Below are 25,746 nucleotides of genomic sequence, written 5' to 3' on the forward strand. Positions count from 1 at the left end.
GTCTGCAGAGCTCATGAGCATAGTGAGCCCTGGATCCCAGATGAGAGATTGCATGGATGAATGGATGGATGGATGGATGGATGGATAGGTAGAAAGACAGGTTCATAAATAGATAGATAGATACATACATATGTACATACGTATATAGATGATAGATGTTAGGTTTAGGATAGACGACAAAGATGCACAGATAGAATCCATTATTCTCATTATCACAAGGTCACGGGAACACTGACCACATTTTTCCATTCTCTGATCTTCACTACTTGTCACCTTCCATCAGTCTCCTTCACCACATTCCCTGGACTGGAGGAGGAGGATGCTGGGCATGGATTATGGGAACCATGGAGAGGGCTGGATTTTCCCAGGGCTGAAACCTGCTTCACTCAGCAGAGGCCCCATGGCCAGTGGCTGCCCTGTCTTCCTCTCACTCTGAGGGACACATGACCCACAATGGCCAAATCACCATAGAAACACAGCTGGAACCTGGCTCTGACTGCACTAGCAGGGGCTGTGTCTCTGTCACTGCATCTAACAAGGGAGAGACCATGATGGCCACCATCTGTGACAATGGCCAGGTGACTTCATTGCAGGGGCTGAGGGCCACTCCACAGGCCACAAGAGCTTAGACTGTCTGGCCTTCTTGTGAGAGATTCCAAAGGGCAAGAGGGACATGGTGACCATGTGGATGGAGAATATTGAGGGCCAGGTGCAGTGGTGGGAATTGAGCCTGACCCTCAACACGGCACTGGGTCCATGGGGACACTGACTGGTCCTTCTCCATTGTGAGGGGGCTTCACATGGTCCTGTGAGCATTCAGCTCATGACAACTGAAAGTGAGGACATGGGGTGGATTTCTCCCTGCACACACCTGGGCCCTGTGCCCTCCACACATGGCAGCAGCATGTGGACTGGATGGTTCTGTGCAAACTGAATTCTCGTGAGATGAAGGAGGCCTCACAGGAAGGCACAGCCTCCCCACTTCAGGTGCCTCTGAGGCCCACAGCAGGATGCAGCCCTGGAGAACAGGTAGCAGCAGAGTGGAGAATACACACAGTGCAGTTCCAGAGCAGGACAGGTTCTGAGGACTCACCAGGTGTGTGTACCTGGGAGCTGGAGGAGGGTCAAGGGATCAGTCATGTCCAGGGTGAGAGCAAAAGCCAATTGCTCAGTCACACTTGCAACATATGAGCTCACAGACAGTGACCCCCACTCATGCTTCTCTGTGTGATTTTACATCTGACCACAGAGCGACCTAGGCTCCCACCATCATCTATGCATAGAGATAAGGACCAGTAGGATCAAAACAGTCATCATCCACTGATCAGGGAAAATATTTGGTCTTCAGTTTTTTGCGATTGATTCATTTCGCTTAGCATGACATTCTCCAATTCCATCCATTTATCGGCACATTCCATAATATTCTTCTTCTATATAACTAATATTATTTCACTGGATATAAACAACATAGTTTCTCAGATTACAGAGAGGGAAATCTGAGGGAGGAGGGGACAGGGGTGTGAAAGATGATGGAATTAGACAGACATCATTACCTTTTGAACATGTACTGTTACACAAATGGTGTGAATCTACATCATACACAACCGTGGAACTGAAACTTGGACCCCATTTGAGTACAATAAATCAAAATGCAGTCTGCAAAAATAAAAGAATCAAAAGAGAAGAAATTCTGTCCACCATACTGACTCAGAGCAGATGCAACTGCTTTCAGTGCTACTTGATGTGGGCCTCCACCCAGAGCTGCTATAGAGCAGGAGGACATGCAAATAGGGCCTCCCTCTGCTCAAGAAAACCAGCCACCCTGACCCTGCAGCTCTGCACAGGAGACCAGCCCTGGACTCCAGCTCATCCCACTCAGTGGTCAGGATTCAACACAGGAAGCTCACCATGGACTGTGTGATCAGCTGGGTTTTCATCGTGGCTGATTTCAAATGTGATTAATGGAGAACAGAGATCCTGAGTGTGTGAGTGGACAGGAGTGAGAGAAAGAGTGGATGAGTGAGTGTCCTGACCAGGCTGCCTCTGTGTTTGCAGGTGTGCAGTGTGAGGTGCAGCTGGTGGAGTCTGGGGGAGGCCTGGTGCAGCCCGGGGTGTCCCTGCGACTCCCCTGTGCAGCCTCTGGATTCACCTTCAGTACCTACTGGATGAGCTGGGTCCGCCAGGCTCCAGGGAAGGGGCTGGAGTGTGTTGCTCTCATAAGACACAAAACTTACAGTAACACCACTGAATGTGGAGCATCTGTAAAAGGCCGATTCACAGTCTCCAGAGTCAATGCAAAGAACATGCGCTACCTGCAAATGAGCAGCCTGAGAGCCGAGGACATGGTCACTTGTTACTCTGCCAGAGACATAGTGAGGGGACCTCAGTGTGAGCCCAGACACAAACCTCCCTGCAGGGTGCCCAGGGCCAGCAGGGGGCGCTCAGCACACAGGGAGCTCAGGGTCACCCAGCAGCAGGTGCAGAGGGGTTGGGACTTGTTCCCTTCATGAGGGCCCCGCCATGTACCACCTTCCCAGGGTTTCTCTCTGGACATATTCTCTTTACTAATTGGTGCCATCTCTGAAGAGAACAATTTAGATTTAAATTACACTTTCTTTTTCACTAGTGCCTCTTGATTATGAATGAGATTGCATTTCCATTTGACATAACAGCAGGGTTATAGAGTTTGACCTCCTCCACTTCCATCCCCGTCATTTCCCTCTCCTTCCTCCTCTTACCCCTCCTACTTACCCTTTTCCCTTCTTTGCTCAACAGATCATTTTATGGTTTTGTTTACATCAGTGCTTCTTGAAGAACATAAGGGGACATTCACTGAGGCCCGTCCTACAGGTGCGCAGGGTATTGTGGTCAATTTCATTCCACCTTCTCCTGCTCCTCTGACCTCACCCTCTGTCCCCTTTTTTACTCTGTGATCCCTCTTCTAGATTCAGGGATTCCTCCCAGCTCTTTTTCCCTTTTTGGTTCAGAATTTGCTTTTGAGTGTAAACACTTGACATTTCAAACTCTGAATCTGGCTTATGAAACTCACCATGACATTCTCCAGTTCCATCCATTGACCAGCAAAGGCCCTGATTTCACTCTTCCTTGTGGTTGAGTGAAACTCTGTTCTGCACATCCACCACCTTTCCTTTATCCATTTGTCTGTTGATGGGTGTTTGAGGATATTTTATAGTATAACTGTTGTGAGAAGCACTGCTCTAACACTGATGTCACTATGTAGACATGGTGTGCTGATTTTAGTTCTCTGTGATCAATAATGAGGAGTGGAGTACTGGGTCATATGGTGTCCTTTCCAATCTCCAATCTACTTTCCTGAGTGGTTGCACTCATTGAAGTCCCAGAAACAATGCATCTAAGTATTTCTTTCCCAAATCCTTGCCAGTATTTATTATGATTTGTATTTTTGGTGATTTCCTCTGATTGTAATGAGATGAAATCTTAAAGTTGTTTTGATTTGCATTTTCTGATTACCAGGAATGTTGAGAATGCTTCCTGTTTTGTTTTGTTTTTTCCACTTACCTTGCATCTTTTGAGAAGTGTCCTCACAGGGCAGACACACTCAGCGTTGGGCTGGTCCTTAGCAGCAGCATCCATGGTGCTGGTAAGCACTCTTTCCATTTTGCTTCTCTGCTTCCTTAGCTGCTGTGTATTCTACAGGAAGCCCTGTCCACGGGTGGTTGACAGATGTGTCTTGTTAGTGATGGAGTGGCTCCAGCTCAACACAATCACAACCAAAGCTGCCATCCGTCTTCCTCTGATACAGTGGGACTTCTCCCACTCATGGAGGGAGTGTGGGGCCCCCAAACAGCCCCCAGGGTCAGCCAAGGTCTCTGGTTGTGCTGGAGACTGTGGCCTCTCTGAGGTTCTCGCTTTGCTGCAGTCACTGCCATGTAACCCTGACTCAGGAGAGAGGGCGAGGCAGAGGGGGATTAGGGTGTTTTCCATGGGACTCTTTCCCTGATTTCCCTCTGGGCCAACTCATTTTAGAACCACAGGAACGTGGTGTATCCATGTGTGCATGCTGATGCTGTACTTGGATGCATTGCTGAAGTTGTTTATCAGATCTAGAAGATTTCTGATGGACATATTGGTTCTTCCAGGAATTGCATCCTGTCACCAGCAAGAGACATATCATACTTCTTCCGTTCCCTTGCCACCCTTCAATTTCCTTCTCTTGTTGATTGCTCTGGCTAGAGTTTCAGGACCATGTGCAAAATACAAACAATCAAAGAAACAAGCAGATGGTTCATAGAAAACATAGAGAAGATTGAAAAACCCTTGACCAACTAAATAAAAGAAAAACAGAAGATCCAAATTTAAAAGACAGGGTTAAAACAGAAGGTATTGCCACAGACAATATTGAAATCCAGAAGATTGTTAGAAAGTTTTTTAAATACATTTTCCAACAGTAACTAGAAAACCTTGAAGTTATTGACAAAATTCCAAACATATGTGAGCAACATAAATTGAAGCACAAGAACAGAGAAATCCAAAACAGAAAATTATCAAGCAATGAAATTGAACATTCTTCGAAGTCATACCAAAAGCAAAAAGCTCATAAGTAGACTGATCCTCAGTTGATTCTAGGAGAACGTTGAAGAAGATAAAAGGTCAAATTCCTCATATTACTCTGTGAAAACGAAAAGGAGAAAATACTTAAAATGTACTATATAAATCCAGTATCACCCCAATACCAAAACCAAACACAGACACATCCAGAAAATAAGACTTCAAACCAATGTCATTGATGAAAATAGATGAGAAATTGCATAATGAATATTGTCACATTGCAATCAAGAACATATAAGAAGGTGGTGCACGATGATCAAGTGGGTTTCAGCACAGGGTGGGGAGGTTGGTTCAGCATATACAGATCAATAGTGTCCTATCAATTTGTGAATCACATTAATAGAATTAATTAAAAGACTCATTCCATCACATCAACAATTGCAAAAAAAGCATTTAACAAAGTCTAGCACCCAGTCATCTTTAAAGTCATGGAGACGTGACACTTCCCCAAACACAATAACCTAAAATTCTGTTCATCAGTTTTGCATCCCTGAAGAAGATGCCTGGTAACATCCACACGTAAAAATGAAGACTTATTTTGGCTCATAACATAAAAATTTCCAGTCCATGACTGGATGAGTTCATTGCATTTGCTCCTTTCTTGGCTGTACCAGGTGTCAATGCAGAGAGTCCTCCGCAGGCAAAACCACTCAGATCATTGCTAGGAATCAAAAGGGGGAAGGTAGAGACTGGGGTCTGACAACCCCCTTGCATGGCATGCTCACAGTGATTGATACAAATTCCACAAGTCCCCACAGCCTAAGCTCTCCACCACTTCCCAACAGTGGATGGGGCTGCAGAATGACCAAAGCAAATGGAAATTTGAGAGACCAATTTTGCATGCCTAATCATTATATCCCTGAACACAAGGATTTTACTCCATCTCATAATGCACAACATATACTGTCCAAACGGCAAAAAAACTTCAGCAGAGCTCAGTTCAGGCAAAGACCTCAAAAACATTCAGGGAAAACTTAATTGTGTGCCCCTAAAATCAAAGAGAGTTCCATACTCCCAAGATCTAGAGTAGAGGTAAATATTCCTGTAAGCACAAAAGGAATTGAGACACATGCAGACTTCAGAGATTAAGGAAGACTTTATTCAGCAGAGAACAGGCATCAGATTGGCTCACTTTCTGGATTAAAAACAGTACTGATTACAGGAGAGGAATGGGTTTTAGAAGTTACGCTGGGGGTGCCTGAGGTCTTGAAGACTTTAACAAGATGTAGGCAAAAGGTGGAAAACATCTGAAACATGTTGATACTGGACATGATTTTTAATAAATCCACTAATTAGTGTTTTCACAGGGTGGAGACACAGGGTTCAGGGTTCAGAGTCCAGTGTCATCTGACTCCTGGGTCATTATAGTGGCATGAGAACAAGTTTAACGTGTAGTTTCACAGTCACTGGGAGTGAAATTTGGGAAAGGATTTCTCTTCCCCAGGACCTCTATCCCAGATTGGTGGCCATATCCCTACAAGTGTTTGCTCTGTCACAGGGAGATAATTGATTTGAAGGTTCAAAATTTTGGCCTCTCTCTCCCTCCCTCCTCCCGAGTCACAGACTGTCTTGGGGGTGTATCAATTCCATATCCTTCAGTTCCCATTTGAAAAAGAAAAGGAGGCATGTTGAAGGATAATGCAGCTCAGCAGGGCTGACTTTAAACCCCAGAATGCACCTCTGACTTCAGGGTCCCAGTGAGGGTCAGGTGTGAGTGCTCTGGGCAGTCCCTCAACACAGTACAGCTGGACACAGTCCCTCTACTCTCTCTTAGGGAGCCTGGTCTGAAGCCTGCAGCTTCCTGGGTCAGCCCTGCTCACTGCTGTTCCTCTGCTCCTGGGTCTCCACAGCAGCCCTGCTTCATCTCAGCTCCAGGCCTCACCCTGCCAGGGCTGCCAGCAGGACTCTGACCCTGACACCCAATCTGGCCTCCCTGGCCTTCCTTCACATCTTGGTGGAACCTGTGAGACTCTGACCCTCTTGCCCTCTGCCTACAAAGCCAGCATGGGGTAGCTGATGACAAGGTCAGCCTCAGCAGGGAGCAGGTCCTGGCCTCCCTTGAGCCATGACTGGGAACCTCTGAGCACCTTGGTGACTGAACAGGGGAAATCATCTACTGGAATGTCCATGGCCAGGCACCCCAGAGCTCTCTCCCACATGCCCTGCCCTGTGTTTCTACTACATTTTCATCTTTACCTCTGAGCTGGTGAAGCTGGAGCATTGCTGTCTTCTGAAATCCAAAGACCACCTTTATTCCTCTGGGTGCAAAATCCTGGGCTGCTCTCAGGGTAGCTGCTGGCCACATCCTCCTGGCTACAGCTCCTGGGCAGCACCAGAAACGTGCTGCTCTGCTGGACAAACCGCAAAGCACCAGCTCTCCTGCACTGCTATTTCTGCCCCTCCCTGTCCTGCACATGGCTGACATCAGTCAGGAGTTCACAGGCCAGGGCATCCCTGTGCCCATGAGAGAGTCCCCACCCACAGTTTGCTCCAGCATGAGTGAGCCCAGCTCCACCAAGTGTGGGGTCATGCACACCATGTGCTCTGACAATGTCACAAGGTGTGTCCACCTGGGAGCTTGAGAAGGATCAGGTGAGCAGTCCTGTCCAGGGTGAGAGCAAAAACTCAAATACTCAACACTTTCTGGATATGAGCTCTTGAGCACAGTGAACAAAAACACATGATTCTCTGTGTGATTTTACAATTGCATCATGTAATTAAAACTGATGCTTCCTTTTTGAATTTGTGCATATATAAAATAACTTAATGCATGATGACTGCAAACCAAAAAAATACACATAGGAAAAATTACTATTTTAATTTCCACAAAGTTACTGTGTCCACCTTGCTGACCCATGACACTCCCATCTGCTCTCAGTGCTGCTCTACCTGGGCCTCCACCCAGAGCTGCTATAGAGCAGGAGGACATGCAAATAGGGCCTCCCTCTGCTCATGAAAACCAGCCACCCTGACCCTGCAGCTCTGCACAGGAGCCCAGCCCTGGACTCCAGCTCATCCCACTCAGTGGTCAGGACTCAACACAGGCTGCTCACCATGGAGAGTGTGCTCAGCTGGGTTATCCTTATGGCTGTTTTCAAAGGTGATTAATGGAGAACAGAGATCCTGAGTGTGTGAGTGGACAGGAGTGAGAGAAAGAGTGGATGAGAGAGTGTCCTGACCAGGCTGCCTCTGTGTTTGCAGGTGTACAGTGTGAGGTGCAGCTGGTGGAGTCTGGGAGGCCTGGTGCAGTCTGGGGGTTCCCTGCGATTCTCCTGTGCAGCCTCTGGATTCACCTTCAGTAGCTACTGGATAAACTGCTTCCGCCAGGCTCAGCGGAACTTACTGGGGTTATTCGGGATATTAACAAAGAAGGAAGTAAAACAAACTATTCTGACTCAATGAAGGGCTATTTTCCATCTCCAGAGACAACTCCAAGAACAGGATCTACCTGCAAATGAGCAGCCTGAGAGCCGAGGACACAGCCACCTATTACTGTGGTAGAGGCACAGTGAGGGGGCCTCCGTGTGAGCCCAGACACAAATCTCTCTTGGTGCCCAGGGCCAGCAGGGCACTCAGTGTCAGCCCAGGAGGAGGTACACAGGGGTTGGGAACTGCTTTTCTGCATCTGGAGGCCTCTCCATGTACCATCTTCCTGGGCAAGCTCTGGAATTGTGGTCTATACTAGTCTTTCATATCTCAGAATATAAATAGTCTGGGTATTGTCATACATATTTTCTTTATATATTACTACATCACAGTTAATGTGGGATTCCATTTGACATGGTCATATACATTCACTGAATATAAAATTCTTTTTCTGTTCTCAGTACCTCTTGTATTTGTCAGGGTTCTGTAGGGGAACAAAATCAACAGGAAGTATGATCATGAAATGGTATTAGAAGATTAGATTATATGAGCAGAAGCTGGATAGTTCACAATAGGACATCGGCAGGCTGGAAAGCTCAAAGAACCAGTAGCTGTGAAGTTCAAGAGGTTGAATCCCCAGAATAAAAGGAACAACCGTGATACCCTAGTCTGACACTGAACCTTCTGGAAACTATCTGGAGAATACTTGGCAGAGTCCACTTAGGAAGAGTGAAGAAACAAAATTTTGATAACCTCAGGTGATCTCAAAGCAATCAAGAACTCATGTGAGACACTTTGTTACATCTTCAGCACCAAAAGTAAAGAAATAATATAGAGGTATATATTAAAAGAAGAATGGAGTTTGCATCTGCTGCTGCTTCCTTGTTCTTCCAACTTTTATTCATCCAAGTCACCACCCTAATGGATGATGCTCCCCATTCTTAGGGACAGTTTAAATTTCAGTTCAATATCCCACATGCCAATCATTACTAGGCACACCTAAGTCACACACTCAAAAGACTCTTCATCATCCACATCTATTAATCCAATCAGTTGACAATTTAAATGAACCATGATATTTTCTTTTTTTTTCCTCCTCCCACCCTGTTTTCTTTCCTGTACTGACATTTCTTCTATGTTTTTTACAGCTTCCTCTAAATTAACAACATATCTCTATATGAGGACCTCTCTGTGGCACATCCCTCCATGTGCAGGATGCGCAATTGGGCAGCTGACCACTCACATCTGCTCAGTCCCCTCCCTGGCTCCTCCCTTTTCTTCTCACTCCTCCCTCACCCTTTGTCTCCTTCCTCTTCTCCACTCATCTCTTCTATTTTCTTAGGATTCCACCTGCCTTTATTTTCATTATTTGCTCTGATTTCCACCTAGGACAGAAGACATTCAACCTTGACTCTGAGCTGTTTTTATTTCTCCTGCCCTAATGCTCTTCAACTCCCTCCATTCACCCTAATTTCACTCTTCCTAATGACTAAGTGGGGCTGAATCTAGTATATAATCCACATTTTCTTTATTCATTCATTATCAACGGGCATCTGTGCTGGTTCCACAGCCTGGCTCTTGAGAAGTACACTGTATAAATACTGAAGTGGCTGTGTCACTCTGGTGTGCTGACTTTAGGTCTTCAGATAAATACCAAGGAGCAACACAGCTGCGTCCATCCTGGTTCATCCCAGTTCTTCTGAGGGTTCTCCACACTGTCTCACTCATGGTTGTTCTCGTCTGCTGTCCCACCAACAGAGTGTGAGTGCACCTTCGCACCTTCCCACAATTTCTCTAGCCTCATTATTGTTTATTTTATTAAAAGTTGCCATTGTGATTGAACTGAGAAGGTACTTCATGGTCATTTTCATTGACATGTCCCTAATTTTTTTCAAATAATTTTTGGTCTTTGAGACTGAAATTGGGAGGCTGAGGCAGGAGAATCATGAGTTCAAAGCCAATCTCAGCAATGACTACTTGCTAAGCAACTCAGTGAGACCATGTCTCTAAATAAAATACAAAATATACCTGAAGCTGTGACTCAGGCCTCATAATTCCCTGATTTCCATCCCCTGTAACAAAAAAATAAATAAACAGGAATATTTCTTTGTCATTTGTATTTCTGCTTTTGATAAGTGCCTGATTCAGATCTGTTAACCACTTAATTGAAAGATTTTTTTGAAAGTTTAAATTTTTTAACTTCCTTATACATTCTGGGTGCTAATCCCCTGTCTGAGGAGTAAGGCAGAGGTGTTTGCCTGATCTCTAGGCTCTCTCTCCAAAGCACTTTCTTTTCTCCTGTGCTGTGTAGAAGCTCCTGAAGTTCTTGCCTTCCACTGACTGATTCTTCACTTTGTTCTTCACATTAAGGGTGTTTTCTGTTGGTTTATTCTTTCAGATTCTGACTCTACATGTTCATATCATAACTCAACAGATATAGTCTATCTCTTCCTTTCTGGCTTGCATGATTTTCAACATTCTTACTGTCTAATCCCTGGAGCAGGTTCTCAGTCCTTGTGGAAGAGGAAGGCTGAGGGACCAACCTTGCCCCAGTCCATGTCTCAAGGAAAACCCTCAAGTTCTCCCACTGAAGCAGGATCTACTGTGTGTTTTCCACAATGACTTTCACTGTGCTGTTCCTCCTATGAGTAACTTGCTGGTTGCTTATCCTCATGGAAAGTACTGGATTTCACCCAGTGAAGTCTCTGTTTTTGCTGAGAAATTCTTGTGACATTGGCCTCTATTGTGCTGAGGAGGAACCACACTGAGCTGCTCCTGCAGTTGTCCTTGCATCCCAGGCCAGGCAGGTGCCCTCTATGTCAGGGGGTTGCTTTCTTACTGTGTTCCTGCCCTTCAATTTCCAGCTATCCAGGACTTTTCTGCAGAGTTGCAGCACCTAGTTTATCATGACTATTGAACTGGAGTTGACTTCACTATGGGTTGTCATTTGGATTTTGGACCAGCATCTGTCTGGTTTTCTAAGGGGGTTTTCCTTCAGTTCTCCTTTGCATGATTTGCAGGACCATCCACGAAGTCACCTGCCCTGGCTCTGTTCTTTCATTCATTTTTAGTCACTCATCAATCTATCCTGCCATTTCTTGGTGCCTGCTGTTTACTTCTTCCAGGTGAAGTCTTGGCAGACCTGGTAGTACCTGGGCCATCCCATCTCCCCTGTAGTTGGCTGTGGTATCATGACTATGGGCAGAGAGGCAGAAGGGAATATCATGGGCACGGTGAGCTCTGTGGGGAAAGGCAGGTGAGCATGTGAACTGGAGCTGAGTGGTGCATGGGCAGGCTGTCTGTATGGCCAGCCTGAAACACTCAGGAAATTGCAGAAGTGGCCTGGGCCTCAGAATTCCATCTTCTTCAGTTCTCATCTGACTATAGCAACCCAGAAAGACTCTGTAGTGCAAGCTTCCTGCCTGGAAGGCATCTGTGGAAATGGGGTGCCGTTTGCTCAAAGAGCCTCCCAGCTTCATGCTCAGTCACATACCTGGAGTTTGTGGTCTTATCAGGTCGAGTTGCAACCCTGACTAGGATAGGGACACATGAAAGGACAGCAGGCCTAGCTGGAAGGTTGTCCACAGGTGAAAGCTTGAAGATTTGTGTACAAATTGCCTAACAGAGCAGGGGATTACATACCAGCACATAGATAAGTTCTCAGGAGCTCACTCTGACCTAAATATATGATTTAGCTAATTCTGGAGTGAAAACATGTCTGCAATCAAGGAGAATCACAAGCAACTTTTGCAGACTCCTTTATGACTCCCATTCAGTGAATGGGACATGGGCTTAGAAACCTTACTCTCAAGAGCTCCTTGGAGAGTGGCAGAATTCTGCCACACCCATCTCTAGCAGGAGATGAAGAGGACAATGCAAATTCACCAGATGAAGAACATTCTAGAATGTTCCCTGATGAGATGATTTGGGAAGGAGTCTCCCATGATATTCACCCCAAACCCTCGTCTCACCATAAGGACAGCATCAAATAAACCCCACGGGAGACTCCTTCATAGTGACATCTGCAAAATTCTCCTCCCCTCTCTGAGATCTTCAGAGGCAAAGGGACCAGGGGAGAAGTTCTGACATGGTAGGGGACCCCCATCAGATCCTGCATGTGATGTCTGTCTCCAATAGTTAGGACACATCTCCTCCACTACCACCAAGGGACCTTGGGTCATTCAGAGATGCTCCAGAGAACTATGTAGGTGGTCACTGTTGCTGAGGAGAAGGATGGAACACTCAGCAATCCAGCCTGGACAGGGTCACTATGCACTCCTAGAAGTGGGTGCCCCACTATGGCCATGCTTCAGACCACTGTGCAAGGTAGTCTTGGCAAGTGGTGAGGGTAGTTAGATATGGACAAGTGGAGGACTCAGTTCTTCTCCTCATTGACACAAAAAAAAGATATGGGAGCCATGGACCCAGAACCAGTGTAGTGGGTGGTCACAGCACACAACTGGGTGGAAAGACCCACCTTGCCTGAGTCTATCAGCATCACCAGGTCTGTTCCAGTGTGGTGAGAGTTGTACTTGTCTCTGGTTTTCTTATGGCTGCACTGCTGACTGAGGTTTGTGGGGATCCCTAGTTCACAGCAGGCTTGATCTTCAACAGTGGCCATCATATACAGGAGAGGGACTTTCCATGCTTAAGTCTCCCATTTCCCTCTCACCACTAGATGGGTTTTCTACTTTAATTATCCTTAAAGTTTGCCTTAGTCAATGATTGTCAATCCTGAGTACATGTTAGATTTTTTAGAAGAAATTTTTTACAACAAGGGAAATACTTATTTTGGAAAATCTATCTTTCAGTATGAATAGCAAGAGTCAGTCCTACATAGCCAAGAGCACTGGGCTGCTCCTGTCTCCTGGTTCAGCTGGGTAGAGATGCCCCATGTGTGACCTGGGACATGGGTTCCCCTCTCCCTGGAGCCCAGGCACAGGGCTGCAATCTTGGGAGGAGGAGGGCAGAAGCTGTTCCTTGCTGCACTCTATGTGCTGTGTGCAGGACTTGGTTCAGTCCTGGCTCAACACAACGGCTACTCTCAGAACTTGTCTTTTGGTCAGGTCACACCTAGGACCTCTCCCGTATGGACGTGCTGGTGTGGAACAAGGTGGAACCACTGGCCATGTCCTCTCTCTGCACTCACTGTGCCCTCAAGGCTTGTTGGGGCTGTGAGGTTTGCTGAGTCAGAGCAGAACAGGGTTTCAGACTTTCCCTCACTAACTGCTTTCTCAATGCCTGTGAGCTCCACATCCTCTCCAGAGTTGTGGAAAGTTGTGGGGTGGCAACAGGATATCCCAAATTTGAAGCACGAAGGACATTACTCTGATGTGGACTTTCTGTTGAATGAGGAGAAACTCTGGCTAAGGGGGTGACCACACTCCCTGCACTCTAAGGCCTTTCTCCATTGTGAATTCTCCAGATTGAATCCTCCAGTGATAACTAGAAAGACTGTAGCTCTAAAACTCCCATATTCACTGAATATATAAGGGCCAACTCTAGTGTGAAATCTCCAATGATTATTAACCTGTACAGAGGGTGTAGACCCTTCCCAAGGTCACTGCACTCACAAGGACTTCCCCAGTGAGATCCCACCAAGGATTAGTTGTCCAGGATCTGTGACTGTGGACCTTCCCAAGGTCACTGCACTCTTAAGACCTTCCCAGTGTGATCCCACCACAAATTAGTTATCCAGGACCTGTGACTGTGGCCCTTCCCGAGGTCACTGTACTCACAAGGACTTCCCCAGTATGATCCGACCAAAGATAAATTAGCCAGGACCTGTGACTGTAGACCTTCCCAAGGTCGCTGCACTCACAAGGCCTTACTTCACTGTGAACACACTAATGATTAATTAACTAGGGCCTGTGGCTTTAGATTTTCCCATAGTCAAGGAACTCATCAGAATTCTCCAGTGTGAATTCACCAGCGATTCATTAACCAGAAGCTTTGGCTATGGACCTTCTCAAGGTCACTGTACTCATAAGGCCCTTCTCCAGTGTGAACCAAACAATGAATAATTAGTCAGGACCTGTGGCTGTGGACCTTCATCAGGTTATTGCACTCATAAGTTCTTTCCTCTCCATGGAACCCTTGATGCTGAACCAGTATAGATTTTCCCCTAAACCTCTTCCAATTCACTGCATCTTAAAGGTTTACTTCAGTGTGAATGCTGAAGAGTCCAGTGTAATTGGCATTTCTACTAAAGATTTGAACCCTCACTAACTCCAGTGGAATCTATCTGGGGTAAGATTTATTTTTCCTATTTAGTTCCACTCAGCTTCTGAATTGGGTCCACATGCAGAGCTGAATTCCCCTTCTGACCACCTCTCCTGGAGGGGTAGGGTAACTGATTATCTCTTTAACAATGGATGTTCTGTGCTCAGGGGTGAGAGTGAGGGCCTGTGAAGAAGAGTGCACAGTTCATCCACTTGCATCATTTATAGAGGGATCTGACTTTAATCCCCTTTCCTTCTGAGAGTTCCTGACCTGTGTTTTACTTTAGGGTTGAGTGCAGGGATTTTCTTCCAATTCTCAGACCAAGATCCCCAGGCCTGTCCATCATACTTTGATGGAAGTGCCCCTTGCTCTCCTACTCTCTTAGAGCTCCAGCCAGGACCCAGTCTGCTCCCACAGTGGGGCTGGGACTGGGCTCCAAGGCCCCAGTGAAGAGTGTGTCCTCAGTGGCTTTCCACCTTGGACATTCAAAGCAAGTACTCCTAGTGCTGGAGAACTAAAAGGAGGGGAGAATAGAAGGAATTCTGATGCGATTTCTGGAAAACCGAGGTGCATTTGAGGATTTCTATGCCTGGTCCTTGAGTCCCTTCAAGTTGGCAGGTCTTCCCCAGTTCTGGCACCTCTACTGGGAAGTTCAAGCACCTGCCTTGGTGTTGCAGGTCCTCTCCAGGCAGGGACCCTGGGTTTTCTCCTTGTCAGAACAGCCCCATGTATCTGAGTTAAATATCTGGTGCAGTCAGAGTCTGTTGATTATGCTGATTTCCCAAGCCTGGTGGGAAAGTGTCCTCCCTCCTGCCGAGGGAGGACATGGACACACCTATTGGTCCACAGCACACCTGACTCTGCTGCTCTCTGCCACCTGTACCAACTGCTTTGCTATTCGAGACAATGTTTTCATCTTTATTATGAATCAGCTCACTGAGCTGCCATCTGCCTTCCTGTTGCCCTATCTCAGTTTCCTTCTGCAAACAGCTGAGTTACTTTACTCCTGGGAGTGTTTGCTGCTCTGAGCTTCCTCCTCCATTCCTGCTACCTCACCTTCAAAAGTACATTATTTTCTAGGCAAGATTTATTATAATATGAAGATTCAATTATGGTTAACTCACTTGGTGACTAACAGGTAAGAATATTCTGGAAATTCTGACTCGTGTGCAAAGCCATGTTTTTTGCTTTACATGTGGAAAGAGTATCTAGATCTTCTTTAACACCTATGCAAATCTAATTTCAAGGTTTAGTACTCAGACTTTCAGATTTCTAATGCAATAGTGCCCCAAACCTGGGTGCAGTTGATCCTGATTTCCTCAGATTTGACATCGGAAATTTGCATCTTTGGCATACATTCCATTACACCACCAGAGTCCTCAGTAATGGAGTACTGCTGATGTTCTTGGGCATGCAGATCCTGTGAGATGCTTGAGGTCCACACACTGCACAGTTCAGCTGAGGTCACCTACTCTTCTTTTCTCAACTCACATTCTTCCCTATTCATGGGTAATTTGGTGTTGGAATTTTACATTTTTACTCTGTTGGAAAGTTGATATTTACATGGATACACTAATGTTACTCTGGTGCATTTCATCATTCCTAGTGTTAGAAATGCAGTATGATGCTAATACAGAATGTATGTGAGTAAGACATATTGTCTGATATTTCAGCTTCTTCACTGTTGGGACTAAAATAAAATCTGACAAAAACAATTTTAAAGAAGTAAAAGTTTATTTGAGGGCTCACCCTTTCAGAGGCCAGCTTCATTCCTCAGGGCTGGAGGTGAAGCACAACATGGAGATGAAAGAGTGTGGAAGAGGAAGCTGCTCACATCATCAGAGAGCACAGAGAGACTCTGCTCTCCAGATACAAAACATGTACTCAAAGTCACACCCCAAGTCCCACCTCATCCAGCCACACACTGTCATTTCAATTTATCCATCACAGAGTCACTCGCCAAGTCACACCTCCTCCAGCCACACCCTGTCACTTCAATTAATCCATCACAGATTCATTCACTCATTGAGTTTGTTCTCTTACAACTCAGTCATTTCTCTTCTGGACCTTTCTGCACTGTCTCACAAGTGAGCTTTGTGGGGACGCCTCACATCCAAACTAGAACATTCTGCCTCTGGACCCAAAAAGCTGACAACCATCTCACAATGCAAAATACATTTTGTCTATTTCCACAAGTCCACAGTCTCAACAGCTCCAAGACTGCTCAAGTTCAAGTGCACAGTCTTCTCTGAGGCTCAGGCAGTCTCACTTCTGTGAGCTCCTATAAAATAAAAGTAATTTACAAATATGCAACACATGAAGTAACTTAGTAAATGTTCCCACTTACACAAATGGGGACATAGAAAGAAGGGATGGGAACCAAGCAAGACTGAAATCCAGCTGGACAAAAAGGTCCTGTTGCTCCATGTACAGCACATGGGGCACATGACATTGTGATATTCTCCCCAAAGTGCTTGTGTAACTCCATCTCTGTGGCCTTGTTTGCAGCACAAGTGGCCTTTCTGTTGGCTGGTCTCAGCTCAATTTCTGCAGCTTTCCTAGGATGGTGTCCCACATTACTGGCATTTCTTAATCTTGGAGGTCTTCACTGCAACCTTGGCTTCCTCCTCACCTCTTCACACTTTGACTTCTCAGGGGCTGTCTCCAGGGACTCTGACCCTGCTGCATATTTCCTGGCTTCCAAGGCCTTCATTGAAATCTTGATGGAAGCCTCCATGACACCCTAACTCCAGCATCCTGCATTCCTTCAGAACCAGCACCACATGGTTGATGCCAAGGTCTGCTGCCATCTTGAACAGTAGTCAAGCCTCCAGTAATCCATGCTGTGGCAGCCTCTGAGGGTCAGGGTGGCTGAGCATGTTGAAAATCTTCTTAGGCCCCCTTGTGTAAGAAAGCTGCTCCTCTGGTTTCTTCTCAAGAGAATTTTCACCTTTACTTCCTTGAGTGTGAGATGGTGTGGTCTTGCCAGCTCCTGAGATGACCTCAAGCCATCTTTCTCATGGTCTCTAGGCATGGTCTTTAGCATTGTCTCTAGGTATTGGCTAGGCATGGCTTAATGTCCTTAAGAGCTGCAACTTCCTTAGCCCTAGTTTTACTGCTGCCTTTCAAAGTTTTAAAATTGTTTGCTCTGCCTTCTGCTCCTGATTATCACAATAAATTTGCCTAAAACCACCAGCCATATTCATGCCACTGTCTCAATGCTGGGCTCCCAAGACATTTCTTCCTCCAGATTAAGAAGTCTATCACTTTTAAAATCAGCCTCACAGAAATTCTCAGGCACAGGCAAAATTCGTACAACATCTCAGCCAGAACGTAACAGGAATGGCCTCTACTCCACATTCCAGTAGAGTCCTACTTTTCTGAACTTTCTTGAGTCAGGCCTTCACTGATCATGGTTGTATCATCATGGTGGTCTTCTGAGCTCCCACCAGAATTGCCCATTAATTTCTGCTTTCAATATTCTAAAGCATTTCCAGATTGCACTGCTATATATCTGAAAATTCCTCCCACCAATTCCAAGCAGCTCCAAAATCTTCTGAAACAGATGGTCACGTAAGTCACAGCAACCACCCAATTCTGGGTAACAATTTCTTTTATACACTTTGTAAAATGCTTCAACCAAACCACCTGACCAGTACAATCATGGAGGAGGAATAGTGTATTTGATGTCCGATGGTTTTGGAGGTTTTAGTCCATAGGAGGCCAGCTCCATTTCTCAGGGCCTGGGGTGAAGCAGAACATCATGGTGGAAAGTGGGAGTAGGGAAGTAGCTCACATCATCTGGAAGCACTCCAGACACAAAATATATACCCCATAGTGACGCCCCAATTCCCACCTCCTCCAGCCACACCCTACCACTTCATTTATCCATCAGGGATTAATTCACTGTTTGGGTTAAGGCCTTACCCCAATCATTTATCCTCTGAAACATCCTGCATTGTCTCACGTGGGAGATTTTGGGGGACACCTCACATCATGTTGGTCATGATCTCAAGGTTAATGAAGTAAAATTTTAATGTCTATAGGAAGAGGGAGAAAATCGACTGCTCTGAGCCTGAGGGTGCTCTGGAAAGTGTTGACACACCCCAATTGGGTGTGGTGACCCTGTAGATACATGGAGTGTCTGGATTATTGGATTCCTGCAATAATATTTTTTTAAAAAATGCTGCTAACAGGGACTTTTTAAGAGGAGGCTGAACTATGCAAGTCCCTGCAATCAGGATGAGCAGGAAACTTTCCTGGCTGTACTTTCTGCTCTCTCATATCAGGATGAGAAGGTTGAGCTTGGGGGTTCAGTGCCTTCACTAGACAGGAAGTATGTGGAAAGACTTTCTAATTCCTTGCAAGTCCTGCATAAGAAGAGATAGGTGGACCAGTTGGTTGTGAAATCACGTGGAACCAAATATTTTATAAGAATCTCTATGACCCTACTTGCCATGTGACACATGTGACCAGCGACCAGCAGGAATTGACTCTGCATTTCCCAAGGAGAAGCAGGTTAGCACTTACTAACAGAATGTCTGGAGTGACTTTGTGGGTCATAAGTTCCCATATAAGGAAATTTGACTGCATAATTTTGTGGGTATTATATTTATACTAAGAGACAGAAATCATGTATTTCTTCCTTGCATTTACCATGAAATACATACAGAAGCTCATTGTTGTCTCTCACAACCCAGGGGCACCCATCCCACATATGGAGTGTTGAGAGGTTTTGTCTGAAGGACCCTTTCCTGGTGCCTGGGTGGGACAGCTCAGGAAGGTCCTCTCCTGCACATATCTGTGGATGGACTACTCAGGGGATGAGCCATAACAGAGGACGGAGGCAAGGGGTGTGCACCTAGCAGGAAGGTTTTCATCCCAATCTCCTGTCTCTCCTCTTTGGTATGAGATCACAGGCCTGCCATGGCCCTGAATCTCAGCAAGGTGAGGCACCTGAGCTGTGAGAAACAGTTAGTACTCACTGGTCCAGGGTGAGATTTACAAGTTCTTCAGCTATGCCTCCTGTTCCATGATTAGGAGGAGGATCCCCCTCCTCCACCTCATGATGACTGTATGACTGTCCACCCCAGCCAGGGTACAGCAGCACTCTGTGTTCTCACCAGGAGAAGAGGAACCTGAGTAAACATGGAATATTACTCAGCCATTAACCATGGTGGTTCTCATTTGGGACAAAACAGGGGATGCTCAGGACACCACTGAGTGTCATCAATCAGTCACAGACAGGAATCATTGTGTGAAAATTCTAATATAAACAGTTATTCCTGAGGTGCACAGAGTAGAAGGAGGCTTCCACGGACTGGGGCAGTGGGCCTGGGGAGAGGCTGGTAAACTAGAGTCTGTTCTGTTAGCAGGAGGAACACCTCCAGGACAGCCAATGCTCAGCAGGTGGCTGCAGTGAATGACCATGTACTGAGGACCTGCAGCAGTGCTGAGAGACCAGGTGTAATTTCCCCACCACAAATTATTGATGTCAGAGGTTCAACCTGTGCTAAGGACTGGATATAGCAACTCCACCATTGTGACCATCAGGAACGTCATGGGAGGTAATGAGTCTCCTGGGTGCTGCTTTGTCCCTATGTCCTTTATTAGAATTTCATTTAAATAATGATGGTCAGCAGACACTCAGACCCAGAAGGTTTAGCATCTTCTTTGTTTGCAGGTTTCTGTTTGGAGCTGGTGAATGCATTAAAGAGGACTTTGCTATGACCTCTAGGTCATAAGATTGACCTTCATGATATTGTAGAGCTAATAGTTGGTCACATGAAGCTCATTAGCATGATGTGCTACTCACAGCTGTCAAGTGGAGGGCTGAAGTGTCCTGCTGCTCTCAAGAACATAGCTGGGCACTGAGGGCTTGGGGTAAGGTGCTATCATGGCCACTCCCTCCACAGGAATCTGACACAACCCTTCAGCTTATGACTCACAACGACCTTGTAATAAAATCAGTAAGATTTAATGGGGTTCCTGTGTTGCAGGGCGCTGCAGGGACACTTTATGAGAGTCACAGATGCAGAACCTCTTGGCCCTGGCTCAGTCTCTGGACTGGACACATAGGGTTAGGAGTCCCCTTGGTGGTCCCTGACCTCGCAGGGAAGCCAGAACATGGCAGCACCTGGATTCAGGAGAGGACAGGACCCAGACTTGGTGCTCACCTGCAGGAGGACGCTCCTCAGGCATGTACACTGTGCTCTGCACAGGAACAGGCTGGAGCATCAGGAGCATCCCTCAAACATCTTAGGAGAGGACCATCATGGGTACCATGGGGACTGCAGAGAATCCCGGAAACACCATTTTAGTTGGTCAGACATTTCCTGAGTCCAGAGAGTGTGTCCTTCTCCTCAGCCCACTGCTGAGGTGAACACTTGTTTTAGATGGCAGCATTTTGACAGGTTCTCTCTATGCCAGTCTTCCCTGGGGCCAGAGTGTCCCCATCATTCCTGAGGATAAAGGAGAGAGGACACCACTCCCTGGTACCAGAGCAGGTCTGCCCCTGGATTTGCAGACACATTTCCAGGTGAGACTTGAGGAGAGGATGGACTGGAATGTGACAAGAAGTTGACCATCACTGCAGAGAGTTAGGACAGCAGCACCCTGGGCCTGGGTCTCCTCTGAATGACTCTCCAAACCAGGATCTACAGAGAGCTGAGCAGGTGGAATCCAGGGAATTCTCTGCAGATCAAGAGGGAGCTGGACATAGAGGGAAACACTCAGATCTCAGATGCACAGCTCCTCTGGGGATTGGCCAACTTGTAGAGACTTGCCTCCTCCTCTTTTCAGATGCTCACCATCACATATGTGACAAAGGTCAGAGCACACCTGTGTCCATTCTCCTTGGTTCTGGTGCTGGTATGTCCTCACTGTTAGGGAGGTCAGAGCAGCTGAATTCAGCCAGGGCACCAGGCAGCCCAAGCATGTCAAAGAACAACCAATCAGACGTCTGCAGATAAACCCTAGTGGCGTCTTGCAACCGACCTGTTAATCGATGGAGTTCCCAGCCAACCCCAGGGGTCACTAAACCTCAAGCCTTCCCCCAACTATCCCGGACTACTAAACACTGCCCCATCAGGTCCACGCAGTGAATTCTCCTGGCCATCTTCCCTAGACTTTATCCCTGAAGGACTGATGAATCTTGTCTCAGAGCCAAAACCCAATAAAGCCTTGTTCAGTCACTTTTGGTCTGACTCCTATGTGGTCACCCACATCTACACTTATACTGACCACAGGACATTTAGAGTGAGAAAGTGAGAAAGGCCAAACCCAGGTAACGCCACCAAATTGACAATGTCACATGATTTCCAGGGACACAAGGGACATGTCCCAGCAGAGAGCAGTGGAAGAGAAGGAAGCAGAGTGTGCACTCAGTACTGAGGACACAACACCCTTATCCTGAGTAGAGGGCAGGAGTGAGACTGGGCAGCAGGAAGGGAGCAGGGTTCTGCGGGTAGGAGTTGTGCCAAGAAAGGAGGGCTCATTCTTTCACATGCTTCCAGCACCTAGAAACCAACAACTCTCCCATCACAGGTAAAGCTCCACTTGAGTTCAAGAGCAGGACACATCTCAGGAGCACTAAGGACCTGGGCACCCTAGAATCAGCCATTCCTATTATAAGAAGAGTTTCACCCACATGAAAATTTCTCTTCCTGCTCTGAGTTCAGTTGCCCTCTGGTCTCTGGTAGCTCACAGCTCTCTGCTCACCCAGGGCTCAGCTCGCGGGGAAGGTAGGTGTGGTCTAGAAGATGAGGCTGCTGGATCTTCTCCTGTGCCTGGTCACAGCTCCCCAAGGTGAGTGCCCCAGTGTCAGAGCTGTTCCATGCATATGTTGTGACTCCAGGTGACTGACAGGTTCTCCTTGTCCTTGTCCCCAGGTGCAGCTGCAGGAGTCAGGATCTGCCCTGCTTATGCCCTCAGAGACCCTGTCCCTCACCTTTCCTGTCTGGATTCTGCATCATGACCAGTGGTTATGGCTGGAGTTGGATCTTTCAACTCACAGGGAAGGGGATGGATTGGATAGGGAAAATATGGAGTGATGGTAACACTTACTACAGCCCATCCCTCAAAAGTCGAGCATCCATCTCCAGAGACACATCCAAGAACCAACCAGTTCTCCCTGCAGCTGAGCTAAATGACCACCCAGGACACGGTCACCTATTGCTGTGCCAGAGACACAGTGAGGGGACCTCAGTGTGAGCCAGACACAAACCTCCCTGCAGGACACTCAGGGCCAGCAGGGGGCGCTCAGTACACAGGGAGCTCAGGGTCAGCTCAGCAGCAGGTGCAGAGGGGTTGGGAGCTGGTTCCCTGCATCTGGGGACATCTCCATGTACCCTCTTCCCAGGGGAGTACTCTGTGGACATATTTTCCCTACTAATTAATGACTCTCTGAATAAAGCAATTCCGGTTTTCAATTCATATTTCTTTTTTTTAAATTAGTGGCTCATAAGTATAAATGATACTGCATTTCAATTTGACATAATTGCACAGTCTTGGAGTAAGACCTCCTCCACTTCCATCCCTGCCATTTTCCTCTCCCTCCTCCTCTTTACCCTTCCTCCTTACCCTTTCTTTTTTCTTTTCTCATAATATTCATTTTATGGTTTGGTTTACAGTAGTGCATCTTGGAGGACACAAAGAGGACATTCACTGAGGCACCTCCACAGAAACACAGGGAGGCTGGTCAGTTTCATTCCTCCTCCCCTCCCTTCTCCTGCTCCTCCGACCTCAACCTCTGTCCCTTCTCTACTCCCTGATCCCTCTTCTCGTCCCAGGGCATTACACCCAGCTCTCTTTTCCTTTTGCTTTTTTCTAAAATTTGCATTTGATAATAAACACTTGCCATTACAACCTCTGAATCTGGCTTATGAAATTTAGCATGACATTCTCCATTTCCATCCATTGACCAGAAAATGCCCTAATTTCCCTCTTCCTTGTGGCTCAGAGAAAACTATTCTGCATGTCCACCACCTTTCCTTTATCCATTCATCCCTTGATGGGTTACTGGGAACGTTCCATAATATACCTGTTGTCAGAAGCACTACTCTAACACTGAAGTAGTTATATAGCCATGGTGTGCTGAGTTTAGTTCATTTGGATAAATACTGAGGAATGGGTGGCTGGGTCATATGGTGGTCCACTCCTGATCTCCATTCTACATTCTAGAATGGCAGCACTAATTTGAAGAGCCACCAATAATACATCTGTGTATTTCTTTCCCACATATTTGTAAGCAATTATTATTTGTGCTTTTTATGACTGTCTTCTGATTGCAGTAAGAGGAAATCACAGTGCCATTTTGATTTTGTTTTTATTACTAGAAATATTGAGGATGCTTTACAATATTTGTTGGCCACTTGTGTTTCTTCTTTTGAGAAGTGTCTGGTTAGGTCCTTCTCTTTTACTTTTTGGGTTATTTGGGTCTTGTCATTAAGTGTTAGGGATTCTTCATCTATTCTGAAATATCAATGTCCTATCTGAGAGCAAGTGGAAAATATTTACATTCTGAAGATTATATCTTCAAACTCTTGATTATGTCCAATGCTGTGCAGAAACTTTTAATTGCATCCTATCCTTGTAATGATTCTTGGTTTTATTTCTTGCACCTTCATTACATAATTGATGGAGAGGTTGCCTCTGCCATAACACAGGAGGGTTGGTGCCATATTTGCTTCTAACAATTGCAGATTTTCAAGTCTAATTTTAGATATAGCCCACATTGTGTTGACTTTTTGTAGGGTAAGAGATAGTGATGTAAAAATATTTCCTCAAGTAAAATAGAAAAACTTGAAGATACAATATTCTAAACACAGGTGCTTTACACAAAAACTGAAGCACAGAATATAGGAATCTAAAATGGGAAAACATTAAGCAATTAAGTTGAACATCCATTACATTCCTTTGAAGAGAGAAAAACCCCAAAGCAGATGGATTTTCAGGTGATTCTTAGAGAACGTTAAGGAGGAGATTAGTCCAACCTCCTCATATTATGCCATGAAATGGAAAAGGAGAAAACACTGAAAAATTACTCTATAAATCCAGCATCAGTCTGATATCAGACCCAAACAAAGACTCATCCAGGAAAGAGGACTGCAGACTACTATCACTGATGAAATAAGATGTGAAATTCCTTGATATAATATTGGCACACTGCATTCCAGAGCATATAAGGTGTAGCACCATGATCACATGAGTTTCACCACAGGGTAGGAAGGTTCGTTCAACAGATGCAGATCAATAATGTGGTACTAGTATGTGATACACCACATACATTGAGTTTAGGACAAGAGTCAGCTATCATCTCAGCACATGCAGAAATAGCATCTGACAAAGTCCAGTAACCAATCGTGTCCAAAGTAATGAGAAATGAGGGCCTTCAATGCCTGACCTCAAGCTCATAAAGCCTACTTGTGACAACACCAAGGTCACCATCATCCTGAATGGAGATAACCTGAAACAGTTCCTCTAAATTCAGGACCAGGAAAAGGGTGTCCACTCTCACCACTCTGACTCTGCAGACTTCCTGCACTACATACCTTGATGTAGGTGCATTTTCACATGAGCACCTTGAAGAGCATCATTATTGAGGCTGAAGGGACTCCTCTATGGTCACCACGCTTACCTGCTGAGGAAGCTCAGAGGACCCTGGTGAGCCTTTCCCATCAATTCAGAAGAGGGACATTGGTGGGATTCCCATTAGGGTCGTTCTTGGGAGTGTCTTTATACCAAACAGGCAGCTAGTCCTGGGTTGGTGACCTGGACACCTGATGAACCTCAGGCTCTTGTTCCTCTGACTCCCAAGGAATCCCTGAGTCAGAAGTGTTCCTCTGGCACTTTTGCTGCTTGTTAATGGAAGGTGTGCTGCCGAGGATCAAGGTTCATGTTCCTCAGGTGGGACAGGCAGTCAGGCTGTGTCATCACAGCAGTTGAGCCCTAGAAATGGGCAGGGGTTCCTCTAAACAGCCCACTCTGAAGCCCTGTCTTGCCAACATCTTCTCACCCAGACCTGGCACCTGGAGAACAGGAGACTATGTGCCCAGATCCTGCGTGAGGCTTCAGGTGTCCCTACAAGTGAACTGTCTGCAACAGACCTGGGAGAGGCTGAGGGAAGTCTTCAGAGACAACCAGGGAGGGGTGTGAGGAACCTTCTGCCTGGAGTTTTGATGGATGACTCAGTATTTCTTCCACCACTACCAAAGCTGAACTCTGACTCAGGAAGCGGTCACCATGGTGCCCAATCCAGTCACCAGCCTTCTTCTGTAGAGGCCTCACCTGAGCAGGCAGGGCACAATATAGGAGACTCCAGACCCCAGGCCATTAGAGTCAGAGTCAGTTCTCTCCTTGGCTCTGTGACCACAGTCTCTCTCCTTTTCAACCCTCCTGAACCACTTTCTTGCTCCTATTTCCTCAGCTGCCAGGGACGTTAACAGGACCTATCTGGTCCACACTGTGGTGGAGAAACAGAAGTAGAACACACAGGACCATCCATATCAATACGTCAGAAGGACAAAGGTAACAGGTCCCCAGCCAGAGCCATCAGGACTCCCATGATTT

At 46.2% G+C, this 25,746-nt stretch overlaps 1 pseudogene and 1 gene segment (V, D, J or C); both read left to right on the top strand.

The window, feature by feature from the left end:
* The first annotated feature begins 1,908 nt into the window (after positions 1 to 1,908).
* Positions 1,909 to 7,506, top strand: LOC124974741 (immunoglobulin heavy variable 3-49-like). The segment is given in 3 exon segments: positions 1,909 to 1,954; positions 2,056 to 2,388; positions 7,469 to 7,506. Coding segments are annotated over 3 exon segments (417 nt in total).
* Positions 7,507 to 7,644: 138 nt separating this feature from the next.
* LOC124974742 (immunoglobulin heavy variable 3-74-like) overlaps positions 7,645 to 25,746 on the top strand; it is a 59,250-nt pseudogene continuing 41,148 nt past the window's right edge.

This window comes from Sciurus carolinensis, unplaced genomic scaffold (assembly GCF_902686445.1).
Source record: "Sciurus carolinensis unplaced genomic scaffold, mSciCar1.2, whole genome shotgun sequence".
Lineage (NCBI taxonomy): Eukaryota > Metazoa > Chordata > Mammalia > Rodentia > Sciuridae > Sciurus > Sciurus carolinensis.